This window comes from Carassius auratus, unplaced genomic scaffold (genome assembly GCF_003368295.1).
Source record: "Carassius auratus strain Wakin unplaced genomic scaffold, ASM336829v1 scaf_tig00218018, whole genome shotgun sequence".
In the NCBI taxonomy this organism is placed as follows: domain Eukaryota; kingdom Metazoa; phylum Chordata; class Actinopteri; order Cypriniformes; family Cyprinidae; genus Carassius; species Carassius auratus.
The window spans coordinates 1-17,500 of record NW_020529348.1 but is presented as its reverse complement, the minus strand read 5'-3'; the positions used below and the strand labels follow the sequence as shown (position 1 = coordinate 17,500).

The 17,500-nt window shown below is 39.2% G+C and overlaps 2 protein-coding genes and 18 non-coding genes across 20 annotated transcripts; 2 read left to right on the top strand and 18 right to left on the bottom strand.

Annotated features, from left to right (window-relative positions):
- Positions 1-103: 103 nt before the first annotated feature.
- Positions 104-175, bottom strand: trnaa-ugc (transfer RNA alanine (anticodon UGC)). Its single transcript has one exon. It is a non-coding gene; the product is annotated as a tRNA-Ala (tRNA).
- A 125-nt stretch (positions 176-300) lies between these two features.
- trnaa-ugc (transfer RNA alanine (anticodon UGC)) lies at positions 301-372 on the bottom strand. The gene has a single exon. It is a non-coding gene; the product is annotated as a tRNA-Ala (tRNA).
- Positions 373-680: 308 nt separating this feature from the next.
- On the bottom strand, positions 681-752 carry trnae-cuc (transfer RNA glutamic acid (anticodon CUC)). The gene has a single exon. It is a non-coding gene; the product is annotated as a tRNA-Glu (tRNA).
- Positions 753-863: 111 nt separating this feature from the next.
- trnaa-ugc (transfer RNA alanine (anticodon UGC)) lies at positions 864-935 on the bottom strand. Its single transcript has one exon. It is a non-coding gene; the product is annotated as a tRNA-Ala (tRNA).
- A 125-nt stretch (positions 936-1,060) lies between these two features.
- On the bottom strand, positions 1,061-1,132 carry trnaa-ugc (transfer RNA alanine (anticodon UGC)). The gene has a single exon. It is a non-coding gene; the product is annotated as a tRNA-Ala (tRNA).
- A 666-nt stretch (positions 1,133-1,798) lies between these two features.
- trnaa-agc (transfer RNA alanine (anticodon AGC)) lies at positions 1,799-1,870 on the bottom strand. Its single transcript has one exon. It is a non-coding gene; the product is annotated as a tRNA-Ala (tRNA).
- A 111-nt stretch (positions 1,871-1,981) lies between these two features.
- trnaa-ugc (transfer RNA alanine (anticodon UGC)) lies at positions 1,982-2,053 on the bottom strand. The gene has a single exon. It is a non-coding gene; the product is annotated as a tRNA-Ala (tRNA).
- A 125-nt stretch (positions 2,054-2,178) lies between these two features.
- trnaa-cgc (transfer RNA alanine (anticodon CGC)) lies at positions 2,179-2,250 on the bottom strand. The gene has a single exon. It is a non-coding gene; the product is annotated as a tRNA-Ala (tRNA).
- A 111-nt stretch (positions 2,251-2,361) lies between these two features.
- Positions 2,362-2,433, bottom strand: trnaa-ugc (transfer RNA alanine (anticodon UGC)). Its single transcript has one exon. It is a non-coding gene; the product is annotated as a tRNA-Ala (tRNA).
- A 125-nt stretch (positions 2,434-2,558) lies between these two features.
- On the bottom strand, positions 2,559-2,630 carry trnaa-cgc (transfer RNA alanine (anticodon CGC)). Its single transcript has one exon. It is a non-coding gene; the product is annotated as a tRNA-Ala (tRNA).
- Positions 2,631-3,241: 611 nt separating this feature from the next.
- On the bottom strand, positions 3,242-3,313 carry trnaa-ugc (transfer RNA alanine (anticodon UGC)). The gene has a single exon. It is a non-coding gene; the product is annotated as a tRNA-Ala (tRNA).
- A 125-nt stretch (positions 3,314-3,438) lies between these two features.
- trnaa-ugc (transfer RNA alanine (anticodon UGC)) lies at positions 3,439-3,510 on the bottom strand. The gene has a single exon. It is a non-coding gene; the product is annotated as a tRNA-Ala (tRNA).
- Positions 3,511-3,621: 111 nt separating this feature from the next.
- trnaa-agc (transfer RNA alanine (anticodon AGC)) lies at positions 3,622-3,693 on the bottom strand. The gene has a single exon. It is a non-coding gene; the product is annotated as a tRNA-Ala (tRNA).
- A 125-nt stretch (positions 3,694-3,818) lies between these two features.
- trnaa-cgc (transfer RNA alanine (anticodon CGC)) lies at positions 3,819-3,890 on the bottom strand. The gene has a single exon. It is a non-coding gene; the product is annotated as a tRNA-Ala (tRNA).
- A 491-nt stretch (positions 3,891-4,381) lies between these two features.
- On the bottom strand, positions 4,382-4,453 carry trnaa-ugc (transfer RNA alanine (anticodon UGC)). The gene has a single exon. It is a non-coding gene; the product is annotated as a tRNA-Ala (tRNA).
- A 125-nt stretch (positions 4,454-4,578) lies between these two features.
- trnaa-cgc (transfer RNA alanine (anticodon CGC)) lies at positions 4,579-4,650 on the bottom strand. The gene has a single exon. It is a non-coding gene; the product is annotated as a tRNA-Ala (tRNA).
- A 193-nt stretch (positions 4,651-4,843) lies between these two features.
- LOC113104366 (uncharacterized) lies at positions 4,844-7,805 on the top strand. The gene is made up of 4 exons (XM_026266084.1): positions 4,844-5,104; positions 5,830-6,538; positions 6,641-6,712; positions 7,687-7,805. The coding sequence occupies exons 2-4, from the start codon at positions 5,839-5,841 to the stop codon at positions 7,803-7,805; spliced, it is 891 nt and encodes a 296-aa protein (XP_026121869.1). The 5' UTR covers positions 4,844-5,104; positions 5,830-5,838.
- On the top strand, positions 6,518-13,210 carry LOC113104367 (uncharacterized). Its single transcript, XM_026266085.1, has 9 exons — positions 6,518-6,538; positions 6,641-6,712; positions 6,974-7,045; positions 7,687-8,285; positions 8,382-8,480; positions 8,966-10,172; positions 10,312-11,395; positions 12,416-12,488; positions 12,591-13,210. The coding sequence occupies exons 4-9, from the start codon at positions 8,183-8,185 to the stop codon at positions 13,208-13,210; spliced, it is 3,186 nt and encodes a 1,061-aa protein (XP_026121870.1). The 5' UTR covers positions 6,518-6,538; positions 6,641-6,712; positions 6,974-7,045; positions 7,687-8,182.
- A 3,594-nt stretch (positions 13,211-16,804) lies between these two features.
- trnaa-cgc (transfer RNA alanine (anticodon CGC)) lies at positions 16,805-16,876 on the bottom strand. The gene has a single exon. It is a non-coding gene; the product is annotated as a tRNA-Ala (tRNA).
- A 310-nt stretch (positions 16,877-17,186) lies between these two features.
- Positions 17,187-17,258, bottom strand: trnaa-cgc (transfer RNA alanine (anticodon CGC)). Its single transcript has one exon. It is a non-coding gene; the product is annotated as a tRNA-Ala (tRNA).
- Positions 17,259-17,500: the final 242 nt, after the last annotated feature.

Here is a 17,500-nt window from a genome sequence, read left to right as displayed (position 1 = left end):
TTCTTTGTGTAACAAACAGTAACAATCGAGTCGTGTAACACTTCAGAGAAAAGAAGCCACTTTTCTCTTTCTTAATCTCACATTAAAGTCATTCAACAGTGCTTGGAGATGCTGGGGATTGAACCCAGGACCTCATACATGCAAAGCATGCGCTCTACCACTGAGCTACATCCCCACATTTCAATCATCCCTGCTGCTTCTTTGTGTAACAAACAGTAACAATCGAGTCGTGTAACACTTCAGAGAAAAGAAGCCACTTTTCTCTTTCTTAATCTCACATGAAAGTCATTCAACAGTGCTTGGAGATGCTGGGGATTGAACCCAGGACCTCATACATGCAAAGCATGCGCTCTACCACTGAGCTACATCCCCACTTTTTGAGCCGCATTGCTGCCTCTTTGTTCAACAAACACTAACAATCCAGTAGTGAAACACTAGAGCAAAGAAGCAAAATTATTTTGCTTAAACTCAGCAAACAGTGCTTGGAGATGTTAGGGATTGAAACCAGGACCTCATACATGCTAAGCATGCGCTCTACCACTGAGCTACATCCCCACATTTCAATCAGCCCTGCTGCTTCTTTGTGTAACAAACAGTAACAATCCAGTCGTTTAACAATTCAGAGAAAAGAAGCCACTTTTCTCTTTCTTAATCTCACATGAAAGTCATTAAACAGTGCTTGGAGATGCTGGGGATTGAACCCAGGACCTCATACATGAGAAGCATGCGCTCTACCACTGAGCTACATCCCCACTTTTTAAGCAGCATTGCTGCTTCTTTGTTCAACAAACACTAACAATCCAGTAGTGAAACACTAGAGCAAAGAAGCAAAATTATTTTGCTTAAACTCAGCAAACAGTGTTTGGAGATGCTGGGGATTGAACCCAGGACCTCATACATGCAAAGCATGCGCTCTACCACTGAGCTACATCCCCACATTTCAATCATCCCTGCTGCTTCTTTGTGTAACAAACAGTAACAATCGAGTCGTGTAACACTTCAGAGAAAAGAAGCCACTTTTCTCTTTCTTAATCTCACATGAAAGTTTTTAAACAGAGCTTGGAGATGCTGGGGATTGAACCCAGGACCTCATACATGCAAAGCATGCGCTCTACCACTGAGCTACATCCCCAAGTTTTGAGCAGCTTTGCTGCTTCTTTGTTCAACAAACAATAACAATCCAGTAGTGTAACAATAGAGCAAAGAAGCAAAATTATTTTGCTTAAACTCAGCAAACAGTGCTTGGAGATGCTGGGCAAATACATGCAAAAGATGCAATCTACCACTGAGCTACATCTCCATTTAACACTGAGCTACATTCCCATGTCTTGAGCAGCATTGCTGCTTCTTTGTTCAACAAACACTGACAATCCAGTAGTGTAACACTAGAGAAAAGATTCAAAATAATTTTGCTTAAACTCAGCAAACAGTGCTTGGGGATGCTGGGCATATACATGCAAAAGAGGCAATCTACCTCTGAGCTACATCCCCATTTAACATAGAACTTCTCTGCTTCTTTCTTTTACAAACACTATCAATCTAGTCATGTAAGAATTTAGGGGAAAGAAGCAACATATTTTTTCTTAATCTCACATGAAAGTCATTAAACATTGATTGGAGATGCTAGGGATTGAACAAAGGACCTCACACATTCAAAGCATGTGCTCTAACACTGAGCAACATCCCCATATTTTGAGCAGCATTGCTGCTTCTTTGTTCAACAAACACTAACAATCCAGTAGTGTAACACTAGAGCAAAGAAGCAAAATTATTTTGCTTAAACTCAGCAAACAGTGCTTGGAGATGCTAGGGATTGAAACCAGGACCTCATACATGCTAAGCATGCGCTCTACCACTGAGCTACATCCCCATATTATGAGCAGCATTGCTGCTTCTTTGTTCAACAAACACTAACAATCCAGTAGTGTAACACTAGAGCAAAGAAGCTAAACTATTTTGCTTAAACTCAGCAAACAGTATTTGGAGATGCTGGGGATTGAACCCAGGACCTCATACATGCAAAGCATGCGCTCTACCACTGAGCTACATCCCCACATTTCAATCAGCCCTGCTGCTTCTTTGTGTAACAAACAGTAACAATCCAGTCGTTTAACAATTCAGAGAAAAGAAGCCACTTTTCTCTTTCTTAATCTCACATGAAAGTCATTAAACAGTGCTTGGAGATGCTGGGGATTGAACCCAGGACCTCATACATGCGAAGCATGCGCTCTACCACTGAGCTACATCCCCACTTTTTAAGCAGCATTGCTGCTTCTTTGTTCAACAAACACTAACAATCCAGTAGTGAAACACTAGAGCAAAGAAGCAAAATTATTTTGCTTAAACTCAGCAAACAGTGTTTGGAGATGCTGGGGATTGAACCCAGGACCTCATACATGCAAAGCATGCGCTCTACCACTGAGCTACATCCCCACATTTCAATCTTTCTTGCTGCTTCTTTGTGTAACAAACAGTAACAATCGAGTCGTGTAACACTTCAGAGAAAAGAAACCACTTTTCTCTTTCTTAATCTCACATGAAAGTTTTTAAACAGAGCTTGGAGATGCTGGGGATTGAACCCAGGACCTCATACATGCGAAGCATGCGCTCTACCACTGAGCTACATCCCCACTTTTTGAGCAGTATTGCTGCTTCTTTGTTCAACAAACACTAAAAATCCAGTAGTGAAACACTAGAGCAAAGAAGCAAAATTATTTTGCTTAAACTCAGCAAACAGTGCTTGGAGATGCTGGGGATTGAACCCAGGACCTCACACATGCAAAGCATGTGCTCTAACACTGAGCTACATCCCCATATTTTGAGCAGCATTGCTGCTTCTTTGTTCAATAAACACTAACAATCCAGTAGTGTAACACTAGAGCAAAGGACCTCATACATGCTAAGCATGCGCTCTACCACTGAGCTACATCCCCATGTTATGAGCAGCATTGCTGCTTCTTTGTTCAACAAACACTAACAATCCAGTAGTGTAACACTAGAGCAAAGAAGCTAAACTATTTTGCTTAAACACAGCAAACAGTGCTTGGAGATGCTGGGTATTGAACCCAGGACCTCATACATGCAAAGCATGCGCTCTACCACTGAGCTACATCCCCACATTTCAATCAGCCCTGCTGCTTCTTTGTGTAACAAACAGTAACAATCGAGTCGTGTAACACTTCAGAGAAAAGAAGCCACTTTTCTCTTTCTTAATCTCACATGAAAGTCATTCAACAGTGCTTGGAGATGCTGGGGATTGAACCCAGGACCTCATACATGCAAAGCATGCGCTCTACCACTGAGCTACATCCCCACATTTCAATCATCCCTGCTGCTTCTTTGTGTAACAAACAGTAACAATCGAGTCGTGTAACACTTCAGAGAAAAGAAGCCACTTTTCTCTTTCTTAATCTCACATTAAAGTCATTCAACAGTGCTTGGAGATGCTGGGGATTGAACCCAGGACCTCATACATGCAAAGCATGCGCTCTACCACTGAGCTACATCCCCACTTTTTGAGCCGCATTGCTGCCTCTTTGTTCAACAAACACTAACAATCCAGTAGTGAAACACTAGAGCAAAGAAGCAAAATTATTTTGCTTAAACTCAGCAAACAGTGCTTGGAGATGCTAGGGATTGAAACCAGGACCTCATACATGCTAAGCATGCGCTCTACCACTGAGCTACATCCCCACATTTCAATCAGCCCTGCTGCTTCTTTGTGTAACAAACAGTAACAATCCAGTCGTTTAACACTTCAGAGAAAAGAAGCCACTTTTCTCTTTCTTAATCTCACATGAAAGTCATTAAACAGTGCTTGGAGATGCTGGGGATTGAACCCAGGACCTCATACATGCGAAGCATGCGCTCTACCACTGAGCTACATCCCCACTTTTTAAGCAGCATTGCTGCTTCTTTGTTCAACAAACACTAACAATCCAGTAGTGAAACACTAGAGCAAAGAAGCAAAATTATTTTGCTTAAACTCAGCAAACAGTGTTTGGAGATGCTGGGGATTGAATCCAGGACCTCATACATGCAAAGCATGCGCTCTACCACTGAGCTACATCCCCACATTTCAATCATCCCTGCTGCTTCTTTGTGTAACAAACAGTAACAATCGAGTCGTGTAACACTTCAGAGAAAAGAAGCCACTTTTCTCTTTCTTAATCTCACATGAAAGTTTTTAAACAGAGCTTGGAGATGCTGGGGATTGAACCCAGGACCTCATACATGCAAAGCATGTGCTCTACCACTGAGCTACATCCCCACGTTTTGAGCAGCTTTGCTGCTTCTTTATTCAACAAACACTAACAATCCAGTAGTGAAACACTAGAGCAAAGAAACAAAATTATTTTGCTTAAACTCAGCAAACAGTGTTTGGAGATGCTGGGGATTGAACCCAGGACCTCATACATGCAAAGCATGCGCTCTACCACTGAGCTACATCCCCACATTTCAATGAGCCCTGCTGCTTCTTTGTGTAACAAACAGTAACAATCCAGTAGTGTAACAATTGAGAGAAAAGAAACCACTTTTCTCTTTCTTAATCTCACTTGAAAGTCATTAAACATTGCTTGGAGATGCTGGGGATTGAACCCAGGACCTCATACATGCGAAGCATGCTCTCTACCACTGAGCTACATCCCCACTTTTTAAGCAGCATTGCTGCTTCTTTGTTCAACAAACACTAACAATCCAGTAGTGAAACACTAGAGCAAAGAAGCAAAATTATTTTGCTTAAACTCAGCAAACAGTGTTTGGAGATGCTGGGGATTGAACCCAGGACCTCATACACGCGGGAGCCGAAAATAGTTAAGCTTAACTTCTCTTAACTTTTCTCATTCATTCTCTATGGTAGTGCTTAACACTACGGATGCAATATTCTTTTGGCCACACGTACACTTCATGGCGCTGTTTCGTCTTTTCCGTGGCGGGTAATTTAAGAAGTGTAGTGTCATCGGAAAGATATTTGTTTACCGAATTGTCAGATCAGTAAACTGGTTTTGTACAACAAATATTAACTGTCTAAACTACCTTAAGACAGATATTACATATGGTGACTGCTGTTTTTAAATAACGCGATTAAGCTGACAAACCAAGAGTAAGTTGAATGCTATACTTTAGCAATAACGTTACTAACTTACTGTATTGCATAGACATTATCATTAATATATGTTATAATTTAAATTGCATGTATAATATCATGTAATCGTATTGTTAATTGTGTTGAATGGTTTGAGACGTTAGGAAACAACAACAAAAACTATTATAAAAATACAGTAAACCAAACTATTAACGTTATAAAGATAAAACTCAAAATACAGCTGTTATTTTATAAGAGTATCTTTGTTTGTAAAGGTGAATGTCTCATCATTGATCTCTTACTAGGTACTTAAAATGCTTAAAAATATATATGTTAACAGTGCAGTATGATGTAATACTTATAATGTAATTAATGTATATTACACACATATGACATTAAAATTACAAAAAAATGTGTGTGCAATTTAGTGGTATAATATATGAATAACATTTTATTATGACAAAATATATAATTAAACACAATAATAGTCTGTGGAAAAAGGATATGGTGAAATATATTAAATAAAAAAGGTTATGTTTTCATGGAATTTATAGAGAAATAGATACATTTATTTATTTATATATTTATTTAATAAATTATTAATTACATTATTTAATTATTTCAGAATAAACGGTTACATTTAATTGATGTTTTATTTATTGATATATATAATAGAAATGTGTTAATTAATTAAGTGTGATAATGCAACAGACCATTATCACTAATCAGCTCTTTGTGTACAGCACAGCAGGATGAAGGTGAAGGTGATCTTCCCAGGCAAAATTAAAGTGTGCTTCAGGAAAGGACCAACTGGATATCTGAGACAAGATCCCTCAGATGAAGCCAAGAGGATCAAAGACAACCCCAATCTCCAGGACAAATCAGCCCCTCAGGGGGAAGACAAGGTCAAGGAAAATGCTCGCTCTGTTGTCTTCATGAGAGGAGGAGATGTGTCAGACAGACAGGAGGTGCTGGGAGAGTATGTGCTTCAGTTTGGAAAGTACAAAGGCAAGTCATTCCGGTGGCTGCTTGAGAATGATGTAGGCTATACCATGTTCTTGACTAAGAAGGTTGAGGACGAGGAGAGAGCCGGACAGTTTAAACCAGAGGGTCCCAAGAAGGACAGCCTACTTTCATTTCTTGACTACAGTAGAAGCTTCCAGGAAATCAAGGACCTCATAAAGTATTTATCTGGAAGATCAGTGGCACCACCTGTAAGAAATGAAGATGACAACTTGGTTGGCTTTGGGATTAATGCAGACAAGACTTGGTGGGATATTTGGGAGAGCAGAGCAGATGGATATGCTGCATTCATCCTCCAGAAACAGTGTGTTCCAGGCAGCAAAATGTATCGGCTGCAGCAATACCTCACTCAGAAAAAGAGACAGCTTCAGAGTGTTTCAGAGGAACTTGCTTCCTCTGGCCTTGTAGCATCTGCCTCTCATCCTCTAGGTTTGTTGACAGTACAGTTGAGTATATATTAGGTCAAACTGAAATATGTAAATGTGGAATGACATATGATTCGCATCTTTGCTTTTATACTTTGTTTAACAGAAATGGAGGATGATGAAGAATTGGAGAGAATGATGCTTTCTATATCCCCATCAAAACTCCAAGGCCAACTGAGTAAGATAACCTCACACAGACATAGGTGCACCTGCACACACACACACACACACACACACACACACACGGACACACAAACAATATTTATTGTGGTTGCTATATCCATCTTTTTCTAAAAGTACACCCATACAAATGTGAACTCAGAGTACTGCTGTAAAAGAGCTTAATGCTCAGTCAATTTTCCCTGAATAAACAACAGTTCATGATATTTATAAATATTCTATCCTTTCATATCAATCTTTGGTTTGTTCTTTTTAATAGAAGTGGAGGAGGGTGAAGAATTGGGTAGGATGATGCTACCCGCATATTCATCTAAAATTCCAGGCCAGCTGAGTGAGAACCACATACATGCCCGAACACACATACACTTCAATCCTCTATATGCAACATCGGGTCCCTAATGAACAAATAATTGAAAATATGGGATACCCAGAATAATCAAATATCTAACTTAATACAAAACCAATAGTTAGGATTAATTCCTAATTATAAACGATATATATGTAATAACCATTTGAAATTGGAGTCAGATTAAGCGTGCAGCTAAAGTAAAATTGAAAATAAATAAAAAAAATTAACTGAAATTCACAGGGGCACTGAAAAGACATACACGCATAATACCTTTGCTCAGGCCATTGGATTCCGTCGTTGGGCCTACAGGTCATGATCCTGACACATTGTTATTCAGCGTTAAGATGGTAAATGTTTGGGATGTTACAATGTTTCTGCGCTGTGCACAAGTTATTGGAGTCCATATGGCCAAATGTCCTCAGACTGCACATTGGGGATGATTCTGACATCAATCAGGATTATCCATCCAACATACTAACAAATAACTGTTTGTTTATTAGGCTTGATCAGGCAAGTTCTACCGCCTGTAAATTGTTTTATTAACAGGAAAGGCTTTTATATGCCATTCTGTCTGTTTATGTTATAACTGCTTGAAAGTTAAATTATCTCCACTATGCTTTCAGGTTCAGAAGTTGTTGGAGTCCCAGTGGTCAAAGGTCTTATTCTACTGCATACAAGGGATGATTCTGACATGAATCAGGATTATCTGTTCTGCATTGATTTGTTGCTGTTTGTTGTTTAGGCCATGTTCAGGCCTGTTCTTATTCTTGTGTTCAATTGTTCTACTAACATTGAAGGCATTTATATCTCATCATTGACGGTAAGTACAGAGTTCTTTTTTTGCATGTTTTTTCCATGCTTTACTTAAGAGGATTGGTATGTACATGATTTAAAGAGTAATGCAGAAGTACAGCAAAAGTACAAATATGTATTAATTTGGACTAGAAGGATGCATCCCATTTGATACATGAAGCTGTAGTTTACTCATGTAATGTAGACCCATTCACATACCTCACCCCTAATATTATAAAGAGTCTTGACGTGTTCTATGGGTTTGCATGCATTTACATTACTATTTATTAAGACATTTACTAAGGGACAGTACTACAGGGTATTTGAATGACATTACATTTTTCTGTGTTAGGGAGGCGTAAACCACCAGCAACACTCTCAAAACCAGAACGGCCTGATGAATATAGTGCTACTGCATCTCCATGGTCAGGTTGGTATATGGGCGTGTAAACATGTCGACTCTACTGTATGGATATGCCTGTTCCTCATCAGTGTTATTTTTTTTCACCAATTCCATTCACTCCAGTGACGGTTCCTTTGCCAGTATCTCCAGAGTTGCTTGAATTATCTATTAGCAAGACCACATTGGCTTTGAGACCAGCGCAGGAAACCGTGTTCTGTCAGTGTAAGGACTTAACATAATTTTACATTACATACATTTACATTTAGTCATTTAGCAGACGCTTTTATCCATAGCGACTTACAAATGAGGACAATGGAAGCAATCAAAAACAACAACAGAGCAATGATAAACAAGTGCTATAACAAGTCTCAGTAAGCTTAAACGCAGGGCTTTTAAATAATAGAAGAATAGAATAGAGCAAGGTAGTGTTAGAGGACTTTTTTATATAATTGTACAATAAATGAAAAGAAAATAGAATACAAAAAGATAATTAAGATAGATAGTTAGATTTTTTTTAGTATAGAATAGTGTAGAATAGTCAGTGCTAAAGTTAGAGTATCAAATAATGATGGAAGAGATGTGTTTTAAGCCGATTCTTGAAGATGGCTAAGGACTCAGCTGCTTGGATTGATTCATTTTAAAGAGATTTAACATTTTGACAAATGTAATGCTCATCTATGATTAATGTCACCCATGTCATCCTGCAGCCCTCCTCCCAGTGACCACTGCACAGTCTACAACCTCTACTCCTCCCTCAGGACCCCCTGCAGCTGCTGGCCAGTCTTTCTCTGGAATCCCTGCAGCCTCTACTGGGTACCCCTCAATTCAGCTGGAGGAGAATCATGCTGTTCCACCACTGCCAAGCTATGAGCAGGATGTGAGCCGATGGCACTGCTCTCAACAGCAAAGAATCTGGATGAAAACAGAAATGGAAGCCTTGGGACTGTGGCCAGGTTCTAGACCGGTGAGACATCCAATGAACATGATCTCCTTGTGGCGTTACCCACCTCAGCCTGAGCTTATTGATCCTGTCTATGAGCTGCCATCACCTAAATACTTTCAACTTCATCCATTCTTCATTTGGAAACCAGAGCACACCATTATGGAAAGAGTCCGCAACAACTACACTCTGCCATGTCTGTACAGCTGTCCGAATCCCCACGTTGTCTCATCAGGAGTTGGACGACCCCGTGTCATTATTGGTACAAGCAGCCAGTACTACATTCTGGCCTCTCGGCTCAGCTGTAAAGTCTGTAAAAAGTACTGGTTTGCAGACAAACCCCAATGGATGGACATGCTGCCGAGTCGGTTCTGCAACATTTTGCCAGCTTTTCTGACGCACAAGAAGGCCATATGTAAGACTGTGATGGATGAGTTGCGGCGTACAGGAAAGTCTCCCAATGATATGGCCAATCAGTTGAATGAAGCTCTCCACCTCAGGTATGAGCGTGCACACCTGGCTTACTTGTCTACTGTTAAGAATGTGCTGGATGGAGACAGTGGAATTTACGGTCAGCAGACCATCACAGGGGCACTAAGAGCAACAAATACTCCTGCCTCATTTGGTGAGTATGGTGATTTGGTCGGCTGGTGTGGAGTAACAGTTTCACCCCACTATTTGGTTGACTGCCTCATTCAGGAGTACCATAGGCAGGAGAGCACACTCAATCTGCTCCTCCAAGGCACATTTGGACAAGCCTTAAGGGCTGACCATACCCGCAAGGTGGCCCGGAAGGTTGTGCTTGCATCAGGTACTATGTCATCCTATGCTGTGATGAATGAAAACTGGATGATCTTGTCCTGGGTGATGCTGCAGTCTGAAAGTGATAAATCCCTGCAGCCAATGTATGAGGGGCTGTCTCTTCGTTACATTTCTGCAGGACTGCCGAAAGCCAACTACCAGTGGGTTGACAGGTAAGAACCAGCCATCACATTTTCCTTCCCACCTATATTATATTTGTAAAGTAAACAAAATATAGTAGAGCAAATACATGTATCCTATATATTTGAATGTTTAATATTTTAAATATACTTCTCTTTGTTTGTGGAACAGAGATTGCTGTGCTGCCTTCAGGATCCCAAACCCTGAGCCCCGGGAGCACCTCCTCTGGGATTCTTGGAAGACCACTGAGGCTGTAGTGGCTGCGGCAACCTCTGGGCATCTCATCAACACCTGTGCCTCCCGCGAAAAATATAACAGCGACATCAAAATCAAGCTGGACTTGTTCCACTGCATGCGGCGGTTCTCCAGAGAGTGTGTGTCAGAGCACCATCCACTGCACAGTGCTTTCTGCAAGTTTCTGTCAGCAGCTTTTAGTGTTGTGGACCAGACGGACCTACAAAGACTGAAGCAGGCTTATGTCTTCTGTGGGATAGTGCCTGCAAATCCAACAAAGCAGCACATCAGGGAGCACTGCCGCACCAGGGTTCCACACCCCAAAGAGCTACTGGAGAGAGTGGAGAGCGTTCTCCAAAGATTCTTTTTAGAATGTGATCCTGATGGTGTGCCACTGTTCAAACCATCGATGTTGAAGGTGTGGAGGATTCAGCGAGTCCACATCCTCAGAGGCTGCCTGAGTGACCCAGAGGTTACAGATGGGATCCTCTATAGGCATGGTGGAACGGTCCAGCTGAACCATGTGAAGGGGGAGGCGGCAGCTGTACCTGTGTGGATCCCTGTGAGAGGCACTTCTCAGCAGGAGGGGTTCCATTTCCATCAGGCCAGATGGGTCACAGGCACTCAGGTATCCACAGAACTATTCCAGGCACAGGGCATGATTGGAGTGGCTCGTTGGAATTTCCAGCGCCTTGTAGACCTGAAGCAGCCTGGAGTGAAGCTGCCTGCAGTTTTTGATCCTGTGCTGATCATGGAACTGAACAAGCTCTCAGACATGGTGACAGGCCAGGCCAAGTACCCTGCCTTACTTGTCTCACAGACAGACACCAGAGAAAGGTTTGGACTGCAGTATGTGGAGCCTGGTTGTCGTCCTGTCCCCCTAGACTGGGCCAAGCACAAGTCCCAGAAGGTACCTGTTGCAGGGGAGGGAGAGCATCAGTCCTCAGAGCCGTCTGCTCTCAGTGAGAGATTCCCACCTGATGACCCACCTGAGGAGGTGAGGGAAGAACACTTTGCTCAGGTAAACTTGACTGTTGTACTTACAAATATCCTCACTCACTAAAACACAAAATGTACACTGCTGGTTTTTGGACGACAAGATTTTTAAATGTTTTTAAAAGAAGTCTCTTCTGCTCGCCAAGGATTCATTTATTTACAGGAAAAACAATAATATTGTGAAATATTTTTACAATTTAAAATAATGTTTTCTATTTGAATATATATTAGAGAGAGAGAGAGAGAAAGAGAGAGATTTTTTTTCATCAAAGTTGAATCTTCAGTATCATTCCTCCAGTCTACAGTGTCACATGATCTTCAGAAATCATGAAAATATACTGATTTGCTGCTCAAGATACATTTATTATTATTATCAATGTTGACAACAGTTGTGTACGATTTTTTCAGGGTTATATGATGAATAGAAAGTTCAAAAGCAGCATTTATCTGTAATAGAAAGTTTTTGTAACATTATCACTACCGTTCAAAAGTTTGGGGTCAGTAATTTCTTTTTTTTTGGGGGGGGGGGGGGGGGGGGGCAATTAATACTTTTATTCAGCAAGGATGCATTACAGTGATCAAAAGTGACAGTATAAACATTTATAATGTTGCAAAAGCTTTATATTTCAGATAATTGCTTTTCTTTTAAACTTTCTATTCATCAAATAATCCTGATTTTTTTTTTTTTACACAACTGTTTTCAACATTGATAATAGTAATCAGAAATGTTTCTTGAGCAATAAATCAGTATATTATTCTGATTTCTGAAGATCATGTGACACTGAAGACTGGAGGAATGATGCTGAAAATACAGCTGCACATCACAGAAATAAATTACACTTTTACAGATATTCACATAGAAAACAGTTATTTTAAATTGTATAAATATTTTACATTACTGTTTTTGCTGTTTTTTGGACCAAATAAATGCCTTGGTGAGCAGAAGAGACTTCTTTTAAAAACATAAAAAAATCTTACCATTAAAAAAAAATTTTATGAATATGTAATCACTGATTGTAACCCAAATGATTACCCTATGCTCCAGGATGACATCTTTGGTGTGGCTTCTCTTGGCTCACAAACAATGATCCAGCCTTTGCAGCCCACCAAATTAAAAGGTAATTCAGTTCACATCTTCATCCCTTAATTATTCCTTTATTTATATGAATACTAACAGATATTTCAGAGATAAAAGTGAAAATGAGTTTTCTCTCCTTTAGATGAGATGACACCACCACTGCCCTTTGCTCCCTCTCCACGAGCTGCTCGCACAGGTCCCATCAAGGCAGGCGGTCTACTTTTTGTCCTGGACCATTTTCGGTGGACAAAGCCCATGAGGGATTCCATTGATGGCCTTCTGGCAAAGTACCATGGGCAGAAAGACCTTCTCACCCAGGTGGATGCAGAGTATGCTGCCCTTGTGCAGGCTGCCTCCAGGGATCCCAATAGCCTCTTACACCCCACCACGAAACAGCATATCTCACGTTATGTGAAACACCTGGCCAAGATAACGAACAGAAGTTCATCCCTGAACACCAGTTCAGAGAAGCTCCTGGAGACCCAGAAGCTGTGGCATCACCTCACAGAAGGTAGTGAAACTGTAAGTGTTCCAGTGGTAACCCTCCCACCTGCCCCAGTGAACCCACCCAGTAATAAGCCCCAGGAGTTACCACTAACTAAGGGTGAGGTTGAACAAATGGTGAAAGAGATTGTGGAGAAACAACAGCAACAGCAGCCTGTTACAAAGAGGACACGGAACTGTCTTGCTTGTGGCCAGCCAAAGTCACGTTACCTTGGTGATGGGTCCTCCATTCATTTTTTTATCAGTCTGGGGATGTGAAGTACTTTTACTGCTCTACAAAGGTACACCAGATGTATGCAGCGGAAGGCCTCACCAATCCTCGAATGCCCATTTGCTGACTTTGCTGAAAACACCTTTTTTTAAACGAGAGCTACAGGCCGCAAAGCAGCGTTCTGCAGAGACAAGACAGGTAATAGAGGAGCGGAGAAAGAGAAAGTCCATGGAGCAGCATCCCACTGGTCGCCTCTGTAGGTTCTGCCACAAGCCACTAAAACAAGGCCCAGAGAGTCCACACATACACACTGGGTTCCCTGGTGTGGCAGGGAAATATGTCTATTGTCCTGCCAGAGTGTTTTCCTTATATCAGACAGAGGGGATGACTCACGAGATGATTTGGGGAGAGTTCTGTCAGTCTTCCTTTTATGAGACTGAAAGGAAGAGATGGGCAGCAGAAAAGGGAAAGTGACTGCCCTCATGTTTCCTGGTTTTAAATGTATGTTTTATAATTATAGTATCATAAAAATAGAACTCTTTATCTTGTTTGTTATGGATGTCTGTCAGATGCTGAAACCACTGTTACGTTCTTGCTTATTTGTCTTTCCATTTGTTTGTACTTTAGAATGCCATGTTGACTCCATGCAGTATTGTAAAATAGTCTGCTTAACTTTTACTGTTATATATGCATCTTTTTTATTTCCATTTGTTCATTAAAATACCAGAAGTATTTGCCTTGTTTACATTGTGTTTTCTTAACTCAAATGTTATTGCATGCTTTATTTTACCTTGCTCAGATTTGTAAACACTAAATATTAATAACTGTTACTATTAAACGTACATAATTGTACATAATTATTCAATTTAAAATACATTTTTCTTGTTTTTCCTGTGTTCTCCACAAACTATTGGATTTATTTTATTGTTGTTTAATCTAAAATTATATATATTATGAATTATAAAATACATTTGATATATTTAATTTGAATCTATATTTCAGGAATTGTTTTAGATGAAGCATCCTCTGTCAAGACCCATCCTCCGCAGAGTAGGTCACCCTAAAGACGGTCTCAGTCCACAAAACATCACACCAGACACATTTGACAGCGGAGGATCAAAGGTCAGAAGGGTTTCTTCCAGATGCAGGTAAATAAATTATTCATACAGGCACTTATGTGTGTAAACTGTCTGTCTCATATGTGCACATAACACCCAAGACAAATATTGCAATAAAGTAATCCTGTTCATCTTCTGTAGAACACCACACCATCGGCCATAACTGCGTCCCTCGTTCAGCTCACACTGGACCCCTCAGAACGGCTGGTCTTCGTGTTGGACCATAGTGGACAGATTCTGCTGAGAATTGCCCGTGAAGATCTCTTGCAACGCACCATAGGAGCAAGGATCTTCTTCAACAGGCCGAAGGCTTGTTTTTTGTTGTTGTTGTTTTCTATGTTTTCCACAACTTTAAATTGTATTATTATTAATATTATTGTAGCTGTTGTTGTTTAGTCTACAATTTTAAATTATTTAATTTATTTCCAGTTGTTAAATAAAACATCAGAAGTATTGGCCTTGTTTACACTGTACTTTAGTGTGTTAATTAATTGTTATTGACTTTGTATTGTTATTTTATCTTGCTCAGTTTTGTAAACACTAAATGTTAGTAATGGCTAATATTAAACTCTGTAAATAATTATTTTATTTAAAATACTCTACCAGTCAAATGTTTTTCAGCAGAAAGATTTGTAATGTTTTTTGAGGAGTCTCTTCTGCCTCACCAAGCATGCCTTTATTTGATCCAAAGTACAGCAAAAAAAAGTAGCATTTTAAATATTCTTACTATTTTAAATCAGCTGCTTTATATTAGAATATATAGAGTAATTTTATTCTGTGATGCTCCGCTGTATTTTCAGCATCATTCCTCCAGTCTTCAGTGTCACATAATCTTCAGAAAATCATGAAAATATGATGATTTACTGCTCAGAAACATTTCTGATTATTATTATTATTGTTGTTGTTATGTTATGTTGAAAACAGCCGAGTACAATCTTTTTCAGGTTTCTTACATGAATTGAAAGTTTAAAAGAACAGCATTTATCTGAAATGTATGTGTGTGTATATATAATATATTATATATATATAATATATATATATATATATATATGACCGTGGTATATGTATGTATGTATATATATTTTCATTTTTTTTTTTTTTTTTACATTTGGCCTTGTTTGAACTGTAATTGAACTGTGTGTTAAGTTTTATTGATTAAAAAATGTATACATTTTTGTTGATTTTCTTTTTTATTGATATTAAATTTTATTGACTTGCTCAGATAATACAATTCAATTCAATTCAAGTTTATCTGTATAGCGCTTTTTACAATACAAATCGTTAGAAAGCAACTTTACAGAAAAATTTATGTTTCTACAATATTTAGTAATAGTTTATTAGTGGTGACTGTCAGTTTGTGCACGTTATGACAGGATTTGTAGAAAATAATGCAAGACGTAGTCAGCCAGATGATGAACATTATTAATATTATTAATTAATAATTATTATATGATGCAGTCACACTTTGTAGCAATATTTGTAGTTCTGTTTGTTGATTCAAGGGTTTAGCATCCATGGCTGGGTCCTGCTGAGGGTCAGGCATCATCTCTTCTCAGGTGTTTCTGGATCCAGACTGGAGGCTTGTGTAAATCCTAGTTACCACGGGTGAAGATCCCAGCAGAAACAGAGAACACATAGAGACATCATTAGCATAGCCTGCTGATCATGTAAACACTGAATGTTAATAACTGTTACTAGCTAAAACATACATAATTATTTAATGTAAAACATATTTTTATTGTTTTTTTCTGTTCTCCAGATCTTTATTTTTATTATATTTGTTGCTGTTGTTTAATAATCTATGATTATTTTATGTATATTTATTTAATCATTATATATTTTGGTTCGTTTTTCTTATCATTTTTATAATAAGTATATTACTTTACTATAAATAAAATGGATAACTTAATTTTTTGTGAGTGTTAGTTATATTACATATATATATATATAGGTTTTCTGTACACAGTTATACAAATATAAATAGATGTCTCTTTAAAAATAAAGGCCTGAAACGTCAAAATGTTCTTTTTAATAATTCACAATTTTCTATATTAAAAATAACTATTCCCTATTATAATGTATATGTTTCTTAAGATCGTTGCACATTTTGTACACCATACAAAAGAACAATTATTACAAGATTTTTTTATCTTTGTTCACAAAGTTCGTCTATTATATGTTAATCGTACTTAAAGTGTATCTAGATGAAAAAAACGAAAACAAACTCATTGTATGGTATTTGTGGCCAAGACAGGATTCGAACCTCTAATTCTGTGTATTTTTTTCGCCCCGCCTTCCTTGAATTTCCTTCGTTCCTATTGGCTAGTTAGCGCTCTACACCTATCCGTGACTGGCCCCCGCGTGCAAAGCATGCGCTCTACCACTGAGCTACATCCCCACATTTCAATCATCCCTGCTGCTTCTTGTGTAACAAACAGTAACAATCCAGTCGTGTAACAATTGAGAGAAAAGGAAGGCACTTTTCTCTTTCTTAATCTCACATGAAAGTCATTAAACAGTGCTTGGAGATGCTGGGGATTGAACCCAGGACCTCATACATGCGAAGCATGCGCTCTACCACTGAGCTACATCCCCACTTTTTAAGCAGCATTGCTGCTTCTTTGTTCAACAAACACTAACAATCCAGTAGTGAAACACTAGAGCAAAGAAGCAAAATTATTTTTGCTTAAACTCAGCAAACAGTGTTTTGGAGATGCTGGGGATTGAAACCAGGACCTCATACATGCAAAGCATGCGCTCTACCACTGAGCTACATCCCCACATTTCGATCATCCCTGCTGCTTCTTTGTGTAACAAACAGTAACAATCGAGTCGTGTAACACTTCAGAGAAAAGAAGCCACTTTTCTCTTTCTTAATCTCACATGAAAGTTTTTAAACAGAGCTTGGAGATGCTGGGGATTGAACCCAGGACCTCATACATGCGAAGCATGCGCTCTACCACTGAGCTACATCCCACTTTTTGATCAGTATTGCTGCTTCTTTGTTCAACAAACACTAAAAATCAGTAGTAGAAAACAACAAAGAAGCAAAATTATTTTGCTTAAACTCACAAACAGTTTGGAGATCTGGGGATTGAACCCAGACCTCACACATGCAAAGCATGTGCTCTAACACTGAGCTACATCCCATATTTGAGCAGCATGCTGCTTCTTTGTTCAACAAACACTAACATCCAGTAGTGTAACACTAGAGCAAAG

What these genes read in the sequence shown, in the direction of transcription:
- LOC113104366 (XM_026266084.1), top strand. Translation starts at nt 5,839, where the DNA reads ATGAAGGTGAAGGTGATCTTCCCAGGCAAAATTAAAGTGTGCTTCAGG. An exon ending in ATCTGCCTCTCATCCTCTAG is followed by an intron (nt 6,539 to 6,640) that starts GTTTGTTGACAG and finishes TTTGTTTAACAG; the next exon opens with AAATGGAGGATGATGAAGAA. An exon ending in AAAACTCCAAGGCCAACTGA is followed by an intron (nt 6,713 to 7,686) that starts GTAAGATAACCT and finishes CTATGCTTTCAG; the next exon opens with GTTCAGAAGTTGTTGGAGTC.
- LOC113104367 (XM_026266085.1), top strand. Translation starts at nt 8,183, where the DNA reads ATGACATTACATTTTTCTGTGTTAGGGAGGCGTAAACCACCAGCAACA. An exon ending in TACTGCATCTCCATGGTCAG is followed by an intron (nt 8,286 to 8,381) that starts GTTGGTATATGG and finishes CATTCACTCCAG; the next exon opens with TGACGGTTCCTTTGCCAGTA. An exon ending in GGGAAGAACACTTTGCTCAG is followed by an intron (nt 11,396 to 12,415) that starts GTAAACTTGACT and finishes CCTATGCTCCAG; the next exon opens with GATGACATCTTTGGTGTGGC.